The sequence below is a fragment of the Jaculus jaculus genome, chromosome 20, assembly GCF_020740685.1.
Source record: "Jaculus jaculus isolate mJacJac1 chromosome 20, mJacJac1.mat.Y.cur, whole genome shotgun sequence".
In the NCBI taxonomy this organism is placed as follows: Eukaryota; Metazoa; Chordata; class Mammalia; order Rodentia; family Dipodidae; genus Jaculus; species Jaculus jaculus.
Window position 1 is genome coordinate 17,584,197 of NC_059121.1, and position 16,832 is coordinate 17,601,028.

General features: G+C 46.8%; 1 protein-coding gene and 1 pseudogene across 2 annotated transcripts in view; both read left to right on the top strand.

Moving 5' to 3' along the window:
- The window catches only part of Depdc1b (DEP domain containing 1B), a 76,231-nt gene that overhangs the window by 32,773 nt on the left and 26,626 nt on the right, over nt 1-16,832 (top strand). The window contains exons 2-3 of one of the 2 annotated variants that reach the window (XM_045138992.1): nt 10,681-10,712; nt 11,347-11,482. In XM_045138992.1, the coding sequence (XP_044994927.1) occupies nt 10,681-10,712; nt 11,347-11,482 (168 nt within the window). The remainder of the gene's footprint in view (nt 1-10,680; nt 10,713-11,346; nt 11,483-16,832) is intronic. The other variant, XM_045138991.1, reaches the window with a different exon arrangement.
- Nucleotides 13,423-16,368, top strand: LOC123456296 (annotated as a pseudogene).

Genomic DNA, 16,832 nt, shown 5'->3' on the forward strand with positions numbered 1-16,832 from the left:
TTCATCCCAGCACTCGGAAGGCTGAGGTAAGAGGATCGCCATGAGTTCAAGGCTAGCCTGTGACTCCATAGTGAATTCCCGGTCAGCCTAGACTAGAGTGAAACCTTACCTCAAAAGCAAAACAAGGGCTGGAGAGATGGCTTAGAGGTAAATGCATTTGCCTGTGAAGCTAAAGGACTCAGGTTTGACTCCCCATGGCCCACGTAAGCCAGATGGATAAGGTGGCGCCTGCGTCTGGAGTTCGCTTGCAGCACCTGAAGGCCCTGGTGCGCCCATTCTCTCTCTGTCTCTCTCTCTGAAATAAGTAAAGTTAGTAAAAACAAAGCAGAGCAAAAAACAGCAGTGGGTGTTTGTGGTTATATTTCTTTTTGCACATGTGAGGGTCACTTCAGGATACCCAGTTACCTAGGATTGTATTGCATTCAGAGGGTGGGTGCATGTTCATTTTAATAGTGGACATCAATTTTCATAGTAGAGGTGCTTTTATTCTTGAAGAATATAAAGATATTTCATATTGACTTATTTATGTTGTTGCTGTGTATGAAATGCTATCTTACTGTGATATTATTTTAAAGCTGCTTGATTACTGGTGATACGAAATATAATTTTATATGTTTTATTTTTCCTGACTCCACATCTAGAAATGCTTGGTTGTGCTTTTACCTTTTTCTATAGAATTTTCTTTTTTTTTTTTTTTTTCCTGTTAAGGCATGCGACACTACACCTAGCTTTTTTTTTCCTGCCTTTTTATTTATTTATTTTAGGAAGAGCGAGAGAAAGAGGCAGATGGAGGGAAGAAAATAGGCACTCGTCACTGCAAGGACTCCAGACGCATGCAACCACCTTGTGCATTTGGCTCTACATGGGTCCTAGGGAATTGAACCTGGGTCCTTTGGCTTTGCAGGCAAGCTCCTTAACCACTAAGCCATGTCTCCAGTCCTAGAATTTTATTTCTTTTTTAAAATAAAATATTTTTAATTGTTATTGATTATTTATTTGCAAGTAGAGAGAGAGAATGGGTGAACCAGGGCCTCCTGCCACTGCAAACGAACTTCAGACACATGTGCCACTCTGTGTATCTGGCTTTACACGGATACTGAGTAAGTGAACCTGGGCCTTAGGTTTTGCAAGTAAGTGGCTTTAATTACTGTCAGCTCTCCAGCCCAGAACGTTTTCTTATATATTGTTTTTGTGAAAATTGTAAGTTTTGAATACTTGTAGGTGTGTGCATGGCACCGCAGGCACGTGGAGGCCAAAGGACAACCTCAGGGCACCGGTACTCTCCTTTTGCCCGTTTTTTAAAAATTTAATTTAATGTTTATTTATTTGTTAGAGAGAGAGGAGAAGAAGGAGAGAAAATGGGTGGACCAGGGTCTCCAGCCACTTCGGACGAACTCCAGATGCACGTGCCACCTGGTTTACATGGGCTTTAGGCTGTCACACCTGGGTCCTTAGGCTTCAAAGGCAAGTGCCTTGGCCACTAAGCTATCTCTGCAGCCCCTTTTTAAAAATTTTTATTTATTTATTTATTGGCGGGGGGGAGTTTTATGTGTTTTTAGACAGCATTACTCTTGTGTTTGTGCTGCGGGGAAGGCCAGCCTGGTCAGTCCACAAGCTTTAAGTTTCTCCTGGCTGTGCCTCTCATTGCCATGGACACCTTGGGATTATAGACAAATGTGCCTCTTTCCATTCAGCTTCATTTACGTGGGTCTTGGGGGCTTGAACTCTGGCTGGCAGGGCTTTCAGAGTGAGCATCTCTCACCACTGTGCCATCTCCCCAGCCCCTCATACAGTTTTTAAAAGTATTTTTTGTATTTATTTATTTGACAGAGAGAGAATAGGCGTGCCGGGGCCTCCAGCCGTTGAAAACGAACTCCAGACGCGTGCGCCCCCTTGTGTGTCTGGCTTACGTGGGTCCTGGGGAGCAGAACCTGGGTCCTTTGGCTGTGCAGGCAAGCAAAGTCATCCTTCCAGCCTCTCTCATAGATTTTGTTATTAGTGTAAAAGAACATTCTTTTAAAGAATAACTTCTTTTTGCCAATTCCATATATGTGTCTAGTGTGTTTTGGTCCTACTCATCTTCCTTTCCCTTCTCTTAATCCTTCTCCCACCCAACGGTTTCTTTTTTTCTCACTTTTTCTTTTCAACTAGTTCCTGCCTACTTCCACATCTGTCTTACCCTCCTTTTCTCCCTCCTTCTCTTTGGGACCTTCCTATCTTTTTTTAAAAAATATTTATTTATTTCAGAGAGAGAGAGAACGGGCGTGCCAGGGCCTCCAGCCACTGCAGACGAACTCTACAGGCATGTGCCCCTTGCCCATATAGGTTATGTGGGACTTGGAGAATCGAACCTGGGTCCTTAGGCTTCGCAGGCATGTGCCTTAACCACTAAGCCATCTCTCCAGCTCAATGTACCCCAATTAAAAAATTTTTTTGTTTTTATTTATTTATTTGAGAGTGACAGAGAGAGAAAGAGGCAGAAAGAGGGAGAGAGACAGAGAGAATGGGCACATCAGGGCCTCCAGCCACTGCAAACGAACTCCAGACGCGTGCGCCCCCTTGTGCATCTGGCTAACGTGGGTCCTGGGGACTCGAGCCTTGAACCGGGGTCCTTAGGCTTCACAGGCAAGCGCTTAACTGCTAAGCCATCTCTCCAGCTTGACATGCCCAAATTTTAAGCTGCTCCAAGTTCATGAGTGCAGTGTCCGGCCTTGTCATGTCCACAGGACAGCGTTTCCTAGCCTTCCTTTCTGTCTCCCAGCTCGTCCAGTCTTTATTTTTATTTTTATTTATTTATTTGAGAGAGAAAGATTGAGAGAGAATGGGTGCACCAGGGCTTCCAGCCAATGTAAACGAACTCCAGATGCATGTACCACCTTGTGCATCTGGCTTACTTGGGTCCTGGAGAATCAAACCTGGGTCCTTTGGCTTTACAGGCAAACGCCTTAACTGCTAAGTCATTTCCCCAGCCCTCATCCAGTCTTTAATTCCCCGAGGCTTGGAGGGGGGACACCAAAGTTCAACACTTGCTCCTTCTCACCAGCCTGGAGTCTGTGCGTGGACCACCACCCAGCGCAAAAGGGCGCGTCACCGACCAAGGCTGAGAGCAGCCGCAGCCGTGCGCCTAAGCGTAAACATTTAGAAAGCCTTTGGCCACATGTTCGTTTAGCAAAAGAGCAGGAGTAGATTCCCCTCTTCCCCCGGGGCCCCACACCTCAGTGATGGGCTTTTGCCTGGGTTCATCAGGTGCCACTTCCCCTCTGAGGAGCGGGCACACCTTGCTCGCAGGTCACTCGTGGAGCCATCCGGGCCCACAACTGAGTGAGACCCCTCTTCTCCCCAGCAGCCTATGTGCCCCTCCTGGTTCCAAGAAAGACAAAGCCAGTCCGATCTGTGCAGTCATTGTAGGCATGTCTCTTTTCCTTTGGCAGCGCCGGGGATCGAACGTGGAGCTTATGCTCTGCTAGGGAAGCAGCCCACCCCTGGGCTATATATACCCACAGCTTTCTGTTTCTTTCTCCTCCCCTCCTGTCCTCCCCTCTCTTTCCCTCCTCTCCCTCCCTTTCCTCTCCTCTATTCTCCCCGTAATCCCCTCCCCCTCTCCTTTCCTCCTCCCCTCCCTCCCTCCCTCCCTCCCTCCCTCCCTCCCTCCCTCCCTTCCTTCCATCTTCTATGTCTCCTTCCAATCCTCTCTCTGCTCACCTCAGTCCTGGGGCTACAGGCATGCTCAGGTGCCGGGCACTGAACCCCACCCCTGTGCTGGTGCAGGAAGCATGCCTATGTGCTGATTGATCTGTGCCCCGCGTTTGGTTTTGACACCTTACTTCAAAAGATTCCTCTTTACCTAAGGTCACAGTGATTTTCTCTCTCTGCATGGTGCGTGGGCGTGTGTGTACGCCATCATACAAGTGCGGAGGTCCTCACCTAAAACCTTGTATTTTTTGAGGCAAATCTCTGTTCACTGCTGCGTATGCCAGACTAGCCTGTGGTCCTCCGGGGCTGTCCTGGCTCTGCCCTCCATCTGGCCAGTGGCTGTCCCTGGGTTCTGGAGACAGGCTCTGTCCACCATGCTTGGACACGCACACTTGATCTCCAGAACCACCTCCCGGGCCTAAAGGAAATCATTTCTTACATTTTACCCTAAAATTTGTGGCTTCGTCAATGATTATTTTTTAAGATTTATTTTTATTCATTTATTAGAGACCGATAGAGAGAGAGAGAGAGAGAGAGAATGGATGCACCAGGGCCTCCAGTCTCTGCAAACGAACTCCAGACGTGTGCGCCCTCTTGTGCATCTGGCTAGCGTGGGTCCTGGGGGATCCAGTCTCGAACCAGGGTCCTCAGGCTTCACAGGCAAACACTTAACTGCTAAGCCATCCCTCCAGCCCTCATTTTGTTTTTTAGAGGGGTGGGCCATCTCCCTAGCCCCAGCATATGGTCTTAATATCTTACTTTAAAAGCCTTGTCATTATGTATGGTCAGAGGGAAATTTTGTTATGTTTCACCCTTAGGGTTTATTTGTTTTTTTCAAGGTTTTGCTTGAGATTTTGTTTTACTTTGTGTTTTTGAGGCAGGGTCTCACTGTAGCACATACTGATCTGGAGTTCATGCTAGCCCAGGCTGTCTTGAAACTCACCAGCAATCCTTCTCTCTCAGCCTCCTGTGCTGAATTGTATATAAATTTAATTTTGAGAAAGTAGTAAGGATTTTATTGTCAAGATAAATGCTCATCACAGAAAATACGGATTTAATTGTGGCTTCAGTTCATGGTGTAGATTTGGGATTGTTCTACTTTTCTGTGGCTGAGAAACAGTATATCTCAAACTTTAGTAGCTTAAAGTAACCACTAAAGAAATCTTTTTTTTTAAATTTTTTAAATTTATTGTTATGTATTTATTTGAGAGTGACAGACAGAGAAAGAGGCAGAGAGAGAGAGAGAGAGAGAGAGAGAGAGAATGGGTGCTCCAGGGCCTCCAGCCACTGCAAATGAACTCCAGATGCCTGCACCACCTTGTACATCTGGCTAACATGGGTCCTGGGGAATTGAACCTGGGTCCTTTGGCTTTGCAGGTAGATACCTTAACCACTAAGCCATCCCTCCAGCCCAAGAAATCTTATAACAATAATAATAATAATAATAACATATATATGTGTGTTTTATATATACACACACACACATACATACATACACACATACATACATACATACATACATACACACATACATTTGGAGACTGGTTTAGCCATAAAGCTCAGGGTAGCCTAGAAGTGACTACTGTAGCTTATGCTGTCCTCAAACTCTCACTCCTCATGCCTCAGCCTCCTGAGTACTGAGATGCACGTATCATGGCATCCAGCTTGTTCAGGGTTTTTGCATCAGGAACTTAGAAAATGTGCTCAACTGGCAGGCTGCCCCTTGACCCACAGGAATCAGTTGGGCTACTCACAGAATCGTGGTGTTATTGTCCAATGTTCCATCTGTTTCTATTATTTTTTACTTATTTAGCTTTGGAGCAAGAGACAGAAGGCGGAGAGAGAGAGAGAGTGAGAAAGAGGGAGAGAGAGAATTGGTGCGCCTGAGCCTCAGCCACTGCAATCAAACTCCAGACACTCAAGCTGGGCGTAGTGGCACATGCCTTTAATCCCAGCACTCAGGAGGCAGAGGTGGGAGTATCGCCGTGAGTTCGAGGCCACCCTGAGACTCCATAGTGCATTGCAGGTCAGCCTGGGCCAGAGTGAGACCCTACCTCGAAAAACAAAAGAACAAAAACAAAAAACAGCCCCCCCAACCCAAAAATCTCCAGACACTTGTGCCACCAAGTGGGCACGTGCGACCTTGCCTTGCCTCACCATTTGTGCACCTGGCCTGCATGGGCTCTGGAGAGCAGAACCTGGGTCCTTGGGCTTCTCCAGCAAGCGCCTTCACCACTAAGCACCTCACCCTCGTCTGTTTCTACATGAGGCTCCTTTGGGTGGCATCTCCTGCACTATTGTAGCTACCTTTGTGTTGCTGGAACAGAGCTCTGGCCCAAAGCAGCCGATGGGAGGAAAGAACTTATTTTGGCTTACTGTCTCAGGAGGAAGCTTCATTATGGCAAAGGAAGCATGGAATGAGCAGAGGCTGGGCCTCAGTTCTGCTGCAATAGTGGAAACCAGCAGCAGGAGAGTGAACTCTGGCAAGGGGGAGCTGGCTATAACCCTTGTAAGCCCACCCCAGCAACACACCTCCCCTAGCAAGCCTTCTCCTCCAAAGCTGCCGCTAGCTGGAGACCAGGCATTCAGAACGCATACGCTCATGGGCCTGGAACTGGCATCATGTGCTTCTGATTGTCACAGCGGTCACATGATCCACTCACATTGGCAGTGAGGATAGAGAAGCAGTCTCCTCCTCTTGATGGGGAAGTGTCACAGTCACTTATAGGACAGGAAGAGCATATGTGATGGGAAGAGCATACGGGATGAGAAGAGCATATGGAATGGAATGGGAAGAGCATATGGGACGGGAGAGACTGTTGTGTCCATCCTTGGAAAATACAATCTGTCACCGTTTGCCTCTGGCTGTAACAACATTTCTTTCATTTGCAACTACATTCATCCTCTCCAGTGAGACTCCTGAGTTTTCCGTTATAATCTCACATACACTGATCACTGGCCTGTAGCACTTTAAAAAATTTATTCTATTTTATTTTTATGCATGAGAGAGAGAAAATTGTCACGCCAGGGCCTCCAGCCACTGTAACTGACCTTCAGATGCATGCGCCACCTAGTGGGCATGTGAGACCTTGCACGCTTGCCTCAGCTTGTGCCTACATGGGACCTGGATAGCCGAAAACAGGTCCTTAGGCTTTGCCGGCAAGCGCCTTAACCGCTGAGCCATGTCTCCAGCCCCGTGGCACTTTTGAAACGGGATAAGACATATGTCTGCCATACCTTTTGCCTGGTGGGATTCTGTGTCGCTTCTTGCTCTCCTCCAGAACCTTCAGCTTAGCATCCTGTCATAACAGACTGCCTGTGTTTGCAGGGAAGTGTCTTTGTCAAATACTTCCTACGTTGTGAAGGTTGAAAGTTTTGACTGCTCATTCCATTTGGAAAAGTTTTACGTAGGTATGACTTTCAGTTTTCAGTTGAGCTATACAAGTGGGTGGTGATTCTGCTAGTCCTGTTGCCTTAAGGATCCTGAGGGTTTTTTGTTTGTTTGTTTGAGGTAGGGTCTCACTGTAGCCCAGGCTGACCTGGAATTCACTCTGTAGTCTCAGGGTGGCCTTGAACTCACGGCGGTGCTCCTACCTCTGCCTCCTGAGTGCTGGGATTAAAGGCATGCACCACCAGCTTGAGTTTTCTTGTGAATCTTATCACGATTGTTCCACTAAACCAAGCCATATTCACAGGTCCCTTTGAGACAGCTTCTTTTCTGTCCTGAGATACTTATAAGTCTGCTATGGGTTCTAATATCCTTGCGATTCCTAGAAACCTGTGGCACAGCATGAAATATTCCTGCCAGAGCCCCTCAGAACCCCAGGATTTCCTTAGTAGCAGGAGTACCTTTATTCGTAATGGAGAGTTCCTCTGATACATGCTGAATTTATGTTAGTGAGGCCACTCATGTCTGGGCTACTAGGTAGCCTCATGTGGGGCCAGTGTTCCCAAAGACCAAATGATTAGGGGATTAGAGTGTAGGAATTTTCTCCCCCATTCATCAGTACTGTGTGAGTGGGGTGGCATCAGCTGGGGATTCACAAATGCAGCCCTTCGGCACCCCTTGGCTCGCTGTGACGCGTGAGTTCTCACCGCGTGGCGCTGTCGGGGTCACTGCTGTGACAGCTGGAAGCGCGTCAGGAACAAGCGACAGGAGAGAGTTCCTGAAGGCGGGAGAGAGGCCAGCCAGTAACAGCTAGTGCTCGTGCCGAATTTTATCCATTAAAGCGCCTGGAGGGGCTCACCTGCGCCTCAGAGGGCTGAGAACTGCGCCCCCCTGTGTGGCACGTTGTGCACCTGCTTCTGTGGGCTCTGGGTCCTTAGGCTTTGCAGGCAGGCACCTTAACCGCCGAGCCATCTCTCCAGCCCGAGTTCTCTAATATCTTCCAATGAGCTTTTCTTTTAATAGTTTATTTACTTAAGAGTGAGAGAATGAGAAGAGGGAGGTAGGCAGAGAGAAAATGGGTGCACCGGGGTCTCCAGCCACTGCAAATGAACTCCAGATGCATGCTCCACCTTGTGTATCTGGCTCACGTGGTTTCTGGGGAGTTGAACCCAGATCCTTAGGCTTCACAGGCAAGTGCCTTAACCACTAAGCCATCACCTCAGCCTTCAATAAGATTTTATAAAGGGCTTACAGATCTTTTTTGTCTTAAATTGGGGATAAGTTCTTAGATTGTAGGCCAGCTGTCCTCAAAACTTTTTGGGCTAGAATTATACCACTACACTTGGAGACAGGCTTATCAATCTATTGAAGAAAATGTTTTTACTATCTCAGACTGTTTGATGTGAGACTTTAATTTTTTAAAATTATTTTATCTATTAGAGAAAGAGAAGGAGAGAATGTGTGCCCCAGGGCTTCCAGCCATTGCACACGAACTCCAGACACATGCGCCCCTTTGCACATCTGGCTTTACATGGGTCCTGGGGAATTGAACCTAGGTCCTTTGGCTTTGTAGGCAAGCACTTTAACCACGAAGCCATCCCTCCAGCCTGAAGTTTGGAATTTTAGATCATCTCTAGCAGGTTTCCTCGCCCCAGATTCCATGATTAAATAGGACGATTAAATTGCTAACATTTACCACAACAAATAGAAGTTGCCCACCGGAGGGAGCTCTGTGGCAGTTTATCTCAGGCACGATTGCCAGGCTGCTGTGAGAGGAAGAACGGTATGGTTCTCTCTCATCTCCGAGCAGAGCCGAGGAGACTCAAGCACAGTTCTGCTTTGACTTTGGAAGACAGCACTCAGTCCTGGGGGTGGAGACGTAGGGAACACGTTCTTGAACCTGGGATGAAATGTACGGATCCCCCAACTCAGTTCTCTTACCTAATAAACTGTACTTTAGTGAGGCCTTTGCTTTCCAAAGGGCATTCACACAGTTTATGAGAAAGCCAAGCTTGAAAGTCAGAGCCAAAAAGAAATTTTATACCACAGTGGAGGGAATGGAATTGGGGAGTTAGAAACAGGCTTGGATCTTGTTTAATTTTTATCGGCTGAGAGGAGAGTGGTCATTGACACCCTAGGATTGTGTGCTGTACTGTACACAGGTGAGTATGGGGGGTGTGCATGCATAAATACTACAGTTTGGTTGGAAAGAGGACGTTGGTTGTGAGTGTTGGTTTTGAACACATCCGATTAGAGCCAGGTGTGGCGGCACATGGCTGTCATCCCAGCATGTAGGAGGCCAGGGGGGTTGTTTGAAGGCAGCTTGAGCTCTACAGCAAGACCGCGTCTGAAAAGAGAGAAATAAGAGGCGAGAGGGTGATAGACAGAGACAGGAAGTTGAATTGACTTCTGCAAGCGACCCTTTACTTAGAAAGTAGGCTATCTCTGACTGGCTTAAGAATTTCATTTAGTTTATAGTTTTGTTTTGTTTTTTTTTAAATTCTCTCAGGAACTCCCAAACTTCCACCTTGGTAACTTTTTTCCAGTGTATTTATCTTTAACTTGATTTAATGATTTCCTGACCTCATTTTTTTTTTTTCTGCCTGACTCAAGCTGCCTTCAAATACAGCAAGTTATTAGAAGTTCTTTTCACAGAAGATGGGGCTCAAGTTTTCTCCGTTAGTCATCTCTCTTCAGGCCTCTTGTAACTTGAAATTTTTCTCGTCGTGCTTTTGCTATTTCTGATTCTCATGATTCACTTCGAGACAAGCTTCCCTTGAAAACCATAGGCACTTACAACTCCTCGCTTCTGCATTACCTCAAGCATAGGATGCTTCTCTATTTGAGCTACTTTCCACTGCATATCATGGTCAAGATTTTAAGCCTTTACTTTGGCTAAGATAAAACAAAACTAAACAACAACAACAAACACAACAACAACAAAAAAGCCAGCATCAAAATAAAAGTCAGGGGCTGGGAAGGTGGCTTGGCGGGTAAGAAGCATGAGGGCCTGATCTTCCACTAACTTCTGTCCTCCAGCACACGTCCTACAAATGTGAGTGTGACCACACACACTTGTAACCCTGGTCCTGATGGGAGCAGAGACTGAAGAATTGCTGGGAACTCGCCCTCAGCTAGACTGGTTGGAAAAGCAGCAGCTCCAGGTTCAGTGAGAGACTCAAAAGTCCAGGGACTGGAAGAGCGATAAGGGAGGCATCTGACATTCTCTTTTAGCTTTCACATGGGCAAATGTACCCTGTGCGTACCACACCGCACACATGAAAAACGAAATAGTCAACACCATACTGGTTTTTGTGTCAGCAGTAAGGCTCATAATTCTGTGTTGCTTTTAAGTTTTTGTTCTTTTAAATTTTAGAGAGAGAGAGAGAATTGCCACACCAGGGTCTCAGCCACTGAAATCGAACTCCAGAAACTTGCGCCACCCAGTGGGCATGTGCAGCCTTGCTCTTGCCTCACCTTTGTGTGTCTGGCTAACATGGGATCTGGAGAGTCGAACATGGGTCCTTAGGCTTTGCAAGCAGGCGCCTTAACCACTACGCCATCTCTCCAGCTCAAGTATTGTTTTTTCCTTGTTGCAGTACTGGGGATGGAACCCAGTTCCACATGCTAGGTAAGAGTTCTGCCACTGAGCTACACACTCCAGCTTCGTGATGCATTTATTGTACTATATCCTTGTAAAAAGCACACAGGAAAGAAAAATACATAGTTAACTTTAGTTTGTTTTGTGTGTGTGTCTGGGGGGGGGGAGAGGTTTATTTTGGCCGTTAGCTCAAGGGGGAAGCTCCATGGTGGCAGGGAAAACAATGGCATGGGTAGAGGATGGACATCACCCCGTAGCCAACAGTAGGTATACAACAGGCACAGGAGAGTGTGCCAAAGACTGCCAAGGGGAGACCGCCTATGAAACCCATAAGTGGACAACGGCTACCTAATCTAGCCAACTCTGTCTCAGAGGGTAAGATGAAGCCAGGTGTGGTGGTGCACACCTTTAATTCCAGCACTCGGGAGGCAGATGTAGGAGATTCAGCATGAGTTCAAGGCCAGCCAGCCTGGGCTAAAGTGCGGCCCGACCTTGAAAAAGGAAAATAGATGAAGAGCAATCAAGGAAGATACTTGACATCAACTTCTCACTTCTACAGATGTACACACACACACACACACACACACACACACACACGCACACACACGCGAAAATTGTACTGCCTACTGGCTGCATTAATAGAGCTTTTCTTCTTGGCTTTTAGATTTCCTCCTTCCTCACCCCTGAAACCTTACCCGAAGAAGCTCTCATTTCAAAAGGATGTTATTAAGCTTCCAGAATGGAGCGATCCCCCACCTGGCGCTTCACAAGAGAGCATCCCTGTGAAGCCCATTGTGATGGTAAGTGCTGACTAACAGACGGGCCGCCAGCCAGGAAGTCATCTGCTGAGCACAGGCAGGTTCCCATGCTTCCTTGTTGGTCCCTGGATGATCACTTCAGTGGCATCTACCTGTCAACAGCCTAGAGGCCACTTAACAAGGAAAGATCTGCTCTTAACACCTTCCATTCTCACCTCTTGACATAAAAAAATATTTATTTATTTATTTATTTATTTGAGAGATAGACATAAGAGAGAGAGAGAGAGAGAGAGAGAGAGAGAACGGGCACACCAGGGCCTCCAGCCACTGCAAACAAACTCCTGATACACGCGCCCCCTTGTGCATCTGGTTTACTTGGGTCCTTAGGCTTCAGCAGGCAAATGCCTTAACCGCCAAGCCATTTCCCCAGCCTGACTCTTGACATTTTGATGGAATATATGGTACGTTTTTTTCATATGTTCAGTCAGAACAGATTTCTATTACATTGACGTATAATCCCTTTTCCTGTCTGCTCTGTAATTGACCTTTCTTTGTGAGAAGGTAGACTGTAGTTTACCGTAAACCACCCCAGCGCAGCAGGCGACCAAAGCTGAAAACCTCTGCCCACTACAAAACCGACTTCTCTTTTTCATACTTTTTTTTTTTGTTTCTCTTAAACTCTCTCCATTAGAAGCCCACCAACATTGAGATGCCAGAGTGGTAGATTTTTGTTTGTTTGTTTATTTATTTATTTTTTATTTATTTGAGAGCGACAGAGAGAGAAAGAGACAGAGAGAGAGAGAATGGACACACCAGGGCCTCCAGCCACTGCAGACAAACTCCAGACACGTGCGCCCCCTTGTGATTCTGGCTAATGCGGGTCCTGGGAAATTGAGCCTCGAACCGGGGTCCTTAGGCTTCACAGGCAAGCGCTTAACCACTAAGCCATCTCTCCAGCCCAGTGGTAGCTTTTTATGAGGTGGTTTTAAAGAAGACTGTCACTAACATGAATGTCTTAAGTTCATCCAGTCTTCTATGACTAGACATCCAAAACATTGCAAAGATATGATGAAACCATTTTTTTTTAAGCCAGTGTAATTAAAAGGATGACAGCATTTTCTTTTCTCCTCAATAGAGATTGTATTATGTATCGGCCTAGAGAAAATCATTAAGCCTACACTGGGCAAAAGTGCTTTGAGGAGGAAAGTGGCACAGCTGATGGGAGTGGGCCCCAGGGACTTGCAGATTCCTCCAGGACAGTGACGGCCTTCGGGTTGTATCTGATGATGCTGGTGGCTGATAAAGAATAGGAGTGTCAGCCGGGCGTGGTGGGCACGCCTTTAATCCCAGCACTCGGGAGGCAGAGGTAGGAGAATCGCAGAGAGTTCGAGGCCACCCTGAGACTACATAGTGAATTCCAGGTCAGCCTGGACTAGAGCGAGACCGTACCTCGAAAAAACAACAACATCAAAAAAAGGACAGGACTGTCTATAAGGCAGATGGAGACAGTGACCCTGGAACCTAGAGGAGACGTTATATTTGGAAGTCCTGCATTTATTTATTCAAAAAGGTTTATTAAGAGTGTCTGGAGCTGAGCGTGGTGGCGCACGCCTTTAATCCCAGCACTCGGGGGCAGAGGTAGGAGGATCACCGTGAGTTCGAGGCCACCCTGAGACTCCATAGTTAACTCCAGGTTAGCCTGGACCAGAGTGGGACCCTACCTCGAAAAACCAAAAAACAAAAAATAGAGTGTCTGGAGAGTTCAACAGCACGTAAGGGGAAAGCAGGTCTGGAGAGGGAGCCGGGGGCGTGCTCAGAGTGCACTACATCTGCGCTGCAGGGGGCCGTGTCCGCGGGGAAGGCCGGGACCTTTGTAATGGGCTTGTTCAGGGGTGCAGCCTCCGGGAGTCACAGTGCCGACAAAAGGTGGTGGCCACGCTGTGAAGGACACACACCGTCTGTGTGGAAAACACAGCCAAATCATGGAGGCCGTGGAGAAGTGAACGTGTGGAATGAAATTCAGGGAAGTTGTCACACAGTACAGCGGAGATAAAGCCAGGCGGGGTGGCGGGGGGACTCAGGATGACCAGAGGGTCCATGGTGGGACCATTTCAAGAAGCGGCATTTAACAGAATGCTCCTGAAAGTCAGAAAGTGGTTGTATGCTTATGTCACAAAGATACCATCTGCATATTCTAAGGAACAGAAAGTTTTTATCACAAATATTGCTTGCTCTACCAAATAGTTTGTTATATCATAGTATTGTATTTGATTCAGATATCCGCCATAAACTTCTATGTTCCGAAATGTTCCGAATATTTAGGTCCCCAGCTGGTGGCGACTTGGGAATTGAAGCCTCCTGGAGGTGGTGTGTTGTTGGGGGCGGGCTTATGGTTGTTACAGCCAGCTTCCCTTTGCCATTGTTTAGCATGCTCTCTCGTTGCTGTTGTCCATCTGATGTTGGCCAGGAGGTGAAGTCCACCCTCTGCTCATGCCATTATGGAGCTTCCCCTTGAGTCTGTAAGCCAAAATAAACCCTTCCCCCCATCCCCCCCCCCAAAAAAAAAGAAGCGGCATTTGCCTTGTCTGTAAAAGGGATGGTTAAGCCTGTGCTTAAGACAGAATTTGGATATCATGTTATTATGGCTGAAGGGAGAAAAAGAGTATCTTTGTGGAGCTGGAGAGATAGCTCAGTGGTTAAGCTCTTGCCTGGGCAGCCTAAGGACCCAGGTTCGATTCCCAGAAACCACGTGCATGGTGGTGCATGCATGTGGAGTTCATTTGTAGTGTGCCCATTTTCTCTCTGTCTCTGTCTGCCTCTTTCACTTTTTCTCTCTTTCAAATAAATAATTTTTTTTTGAAAGAGTATCTTTGTTGGCAAGTATGACAGGTGCAATAGAGTTAGAATTATGAGACGTTTTCTTTTACTCTCAAAGGCCCATGGTCCAGTGCAACCTATGCTAGAAACAGGAAACGCTGCCGGGCGCTGCCTGGGGAGGCTTGTTTCTAGTGAGGAGTACTTAGTTAATAATTAGTTTCTGGCCTAGAGAAAATTAAACACCAGTAAATCAGCTAGTTCTTTTTTTTTAACATTTGGATGTGACTACCTTCTTTGACTTTTAAATAAACCTGTTGTACCTGAGACTTTTTTTTTTTTTTTTTTTACTTCAAAGGTCATCCAGTTCAGGAAATTTTATGTCACCGATATAATGACTTTTCTGTTCTGTTCTGTCTGGTCTGTCAAGTTGAAATATTACTGGTGCCCCCACTGGGAAGACCAAATGTTTGCTAGCATTTACAATTCTACTGTTCATTGCTTTGTACCAATGGCAGGTATTTCTATGTTAAGTTTCAAAATAAAAAAAAATTAATTTATTTATTTGAGAGAGAGAGAGAATAAAAAGAGGCAGAGAGAGGGAGAGAGAGAATGGGCGTGCCAGGGCCTCTAGCCACTGCAAACGAACCCCAGATGCATGCACCCCCTTATGCCTCTGGCTTACATGGGTCCTGGGGAATTAAACTGGGGTCCTTTGGCTTTGCAGACAAATGCTAAGCCATCCCTCCAGCCCCAGTGTCAAAAATTTTTGAAGCAGTCTGTCAAAATCCCCTCAACCCGCTGAACCCTCACACCGTAAGTTTCTTCCTAGCCACATGCATCCATGTCTCCTTTGCTCAACATTTATTTTACCTTTTCTTGTACTTTCCCTTATGTGAGGGGAGGGTTTGAGCTCCCTGCCTCTCAGGGAGCCCACCTCAGCTTGGCCGCAATGAAGAGCATTGCTGTGGTTTCCAGAAGCCTGGGGCTGATCACCAGTAAATAAACAGTTCGCCTTTTTAGAAAACGCGAGAGCCAGGTGTGGTCATAGGTGCCTATAATCCTAGCATTTGGGATTGTTAGTCAGCCTGGCTCATAGAGTGAGATCCTGTATTACAATAAGCCAAATACATGAGAGTTTGTGTTGGTCATTTCTTTTTTTTTTTAAAAATTTTATTAACATTTTCCATGATTATACAATATATCCCATGGTAATTCCCTCCCTCCCCACCCCCATTTCTTTCTACCACCTTCTTTCCTTCCTTCCTTGCCTGCTTGCTTGCTTTCTCTCTTTCTTTTCCCTTAATGTGCTTGTTTCATGTTTTTATTTTCTCTCTCTTTCTCTTTTTCTTTTTCTTTAGTGCTGAGGATCCAACCCAGGGTCTTGCACTTGCTAGTATTGCTTTGCCTCTGAGCCACATCCCCAGCCCTTTTTGCTGTCTTTCTTTTCTTTCTTAAGATTTTATTTTTATTTATTTATTTGAGAGAGAGAGAGAGAGAGAGAGAGAATGAGAATGAGTGCGCCAGGGACTCCAGCCCCTGCAAAAGAATCCAGACACATGTGCCACCTTGTGCATCTGGCTTATGTGGGACTTGGAGAATTGAACTGGGGTCCTTAGGCTTCACAGGCATGCCCCTTTTCTTTCTTTCTTTTTAAAAATATTTTGTTTATTTATTAGAGAGAGAGACAGGGAGGGAGGGAAGGAGAGAGTGGTCGAGCCGTGGCCTCCAGCCACTGCAAGCGAACTCCAGGCACATGTGCCACCTTGTGCATCTGGTTTACGTGGGTCCTGGGGAATTGAACCTGGATCCTTTGGCTTTGCAGGCAGATGCTTTCCTTAACCACTATGCCATCCCTCCAGCCCTTGCTCTGTCTTTCTTGTTTCTTGCCTGTGTATTACCTGATCTGAAATGAAACCAAACAGAACAGAGAAAATCGAGCACATATAATGACTTAGTGTTCTGCTAAGTGGCAAACGGAACGTGAGGATAAGAGTGGCCCTAGAGCCAGATTGCTGGCCTTGAATCCTGGCTTCTTTCTGTAGGCAGTCACTAATTTGAACGTGGTCCTCGGTTCCATCTTTCGTGTCCGTGTGCGCGGGTTGTTCTTGTAGTTGCTGTGAGCGTGGAGTGAGTTCGTTCCTATGAAGTGCCAAGAATAGAGCCTGAGACAGGTTCTCGGCCACTGAGGGAACGGCTGCTATTTAAGTGTTTCTGGACAGAGAAAGAAGAGCGTGGGTTTCCTACAGTGCCCGCAGAGACGCGCCCTCACCCACGTCTTCGTCCTGCGCGCTTCTTTTGCGCGTGTTTTTAACACAAGGGAAGTTATCCTGGGCTCTTTCCTCGCCTGTGTTCTGCGCTTAGAGCAGTGTGTTAGGGCTGGAGAGATGGCCTAGTGGTTAAGCGCTTGCCTGAAGCCAAAGGACCCCAGTTCGAGGCTCGACTCCCCAGGACCCATGTTAGCCAGATGCACAAGGGGGCGCACGCATCTGGAGTTCGTTTGCAGTGGCTGGAGGCCCTGGCATGCACCCATTCTCTCTTTCTCTTTCTCTCTCTGTCACTCTCAAATAAATAAGTA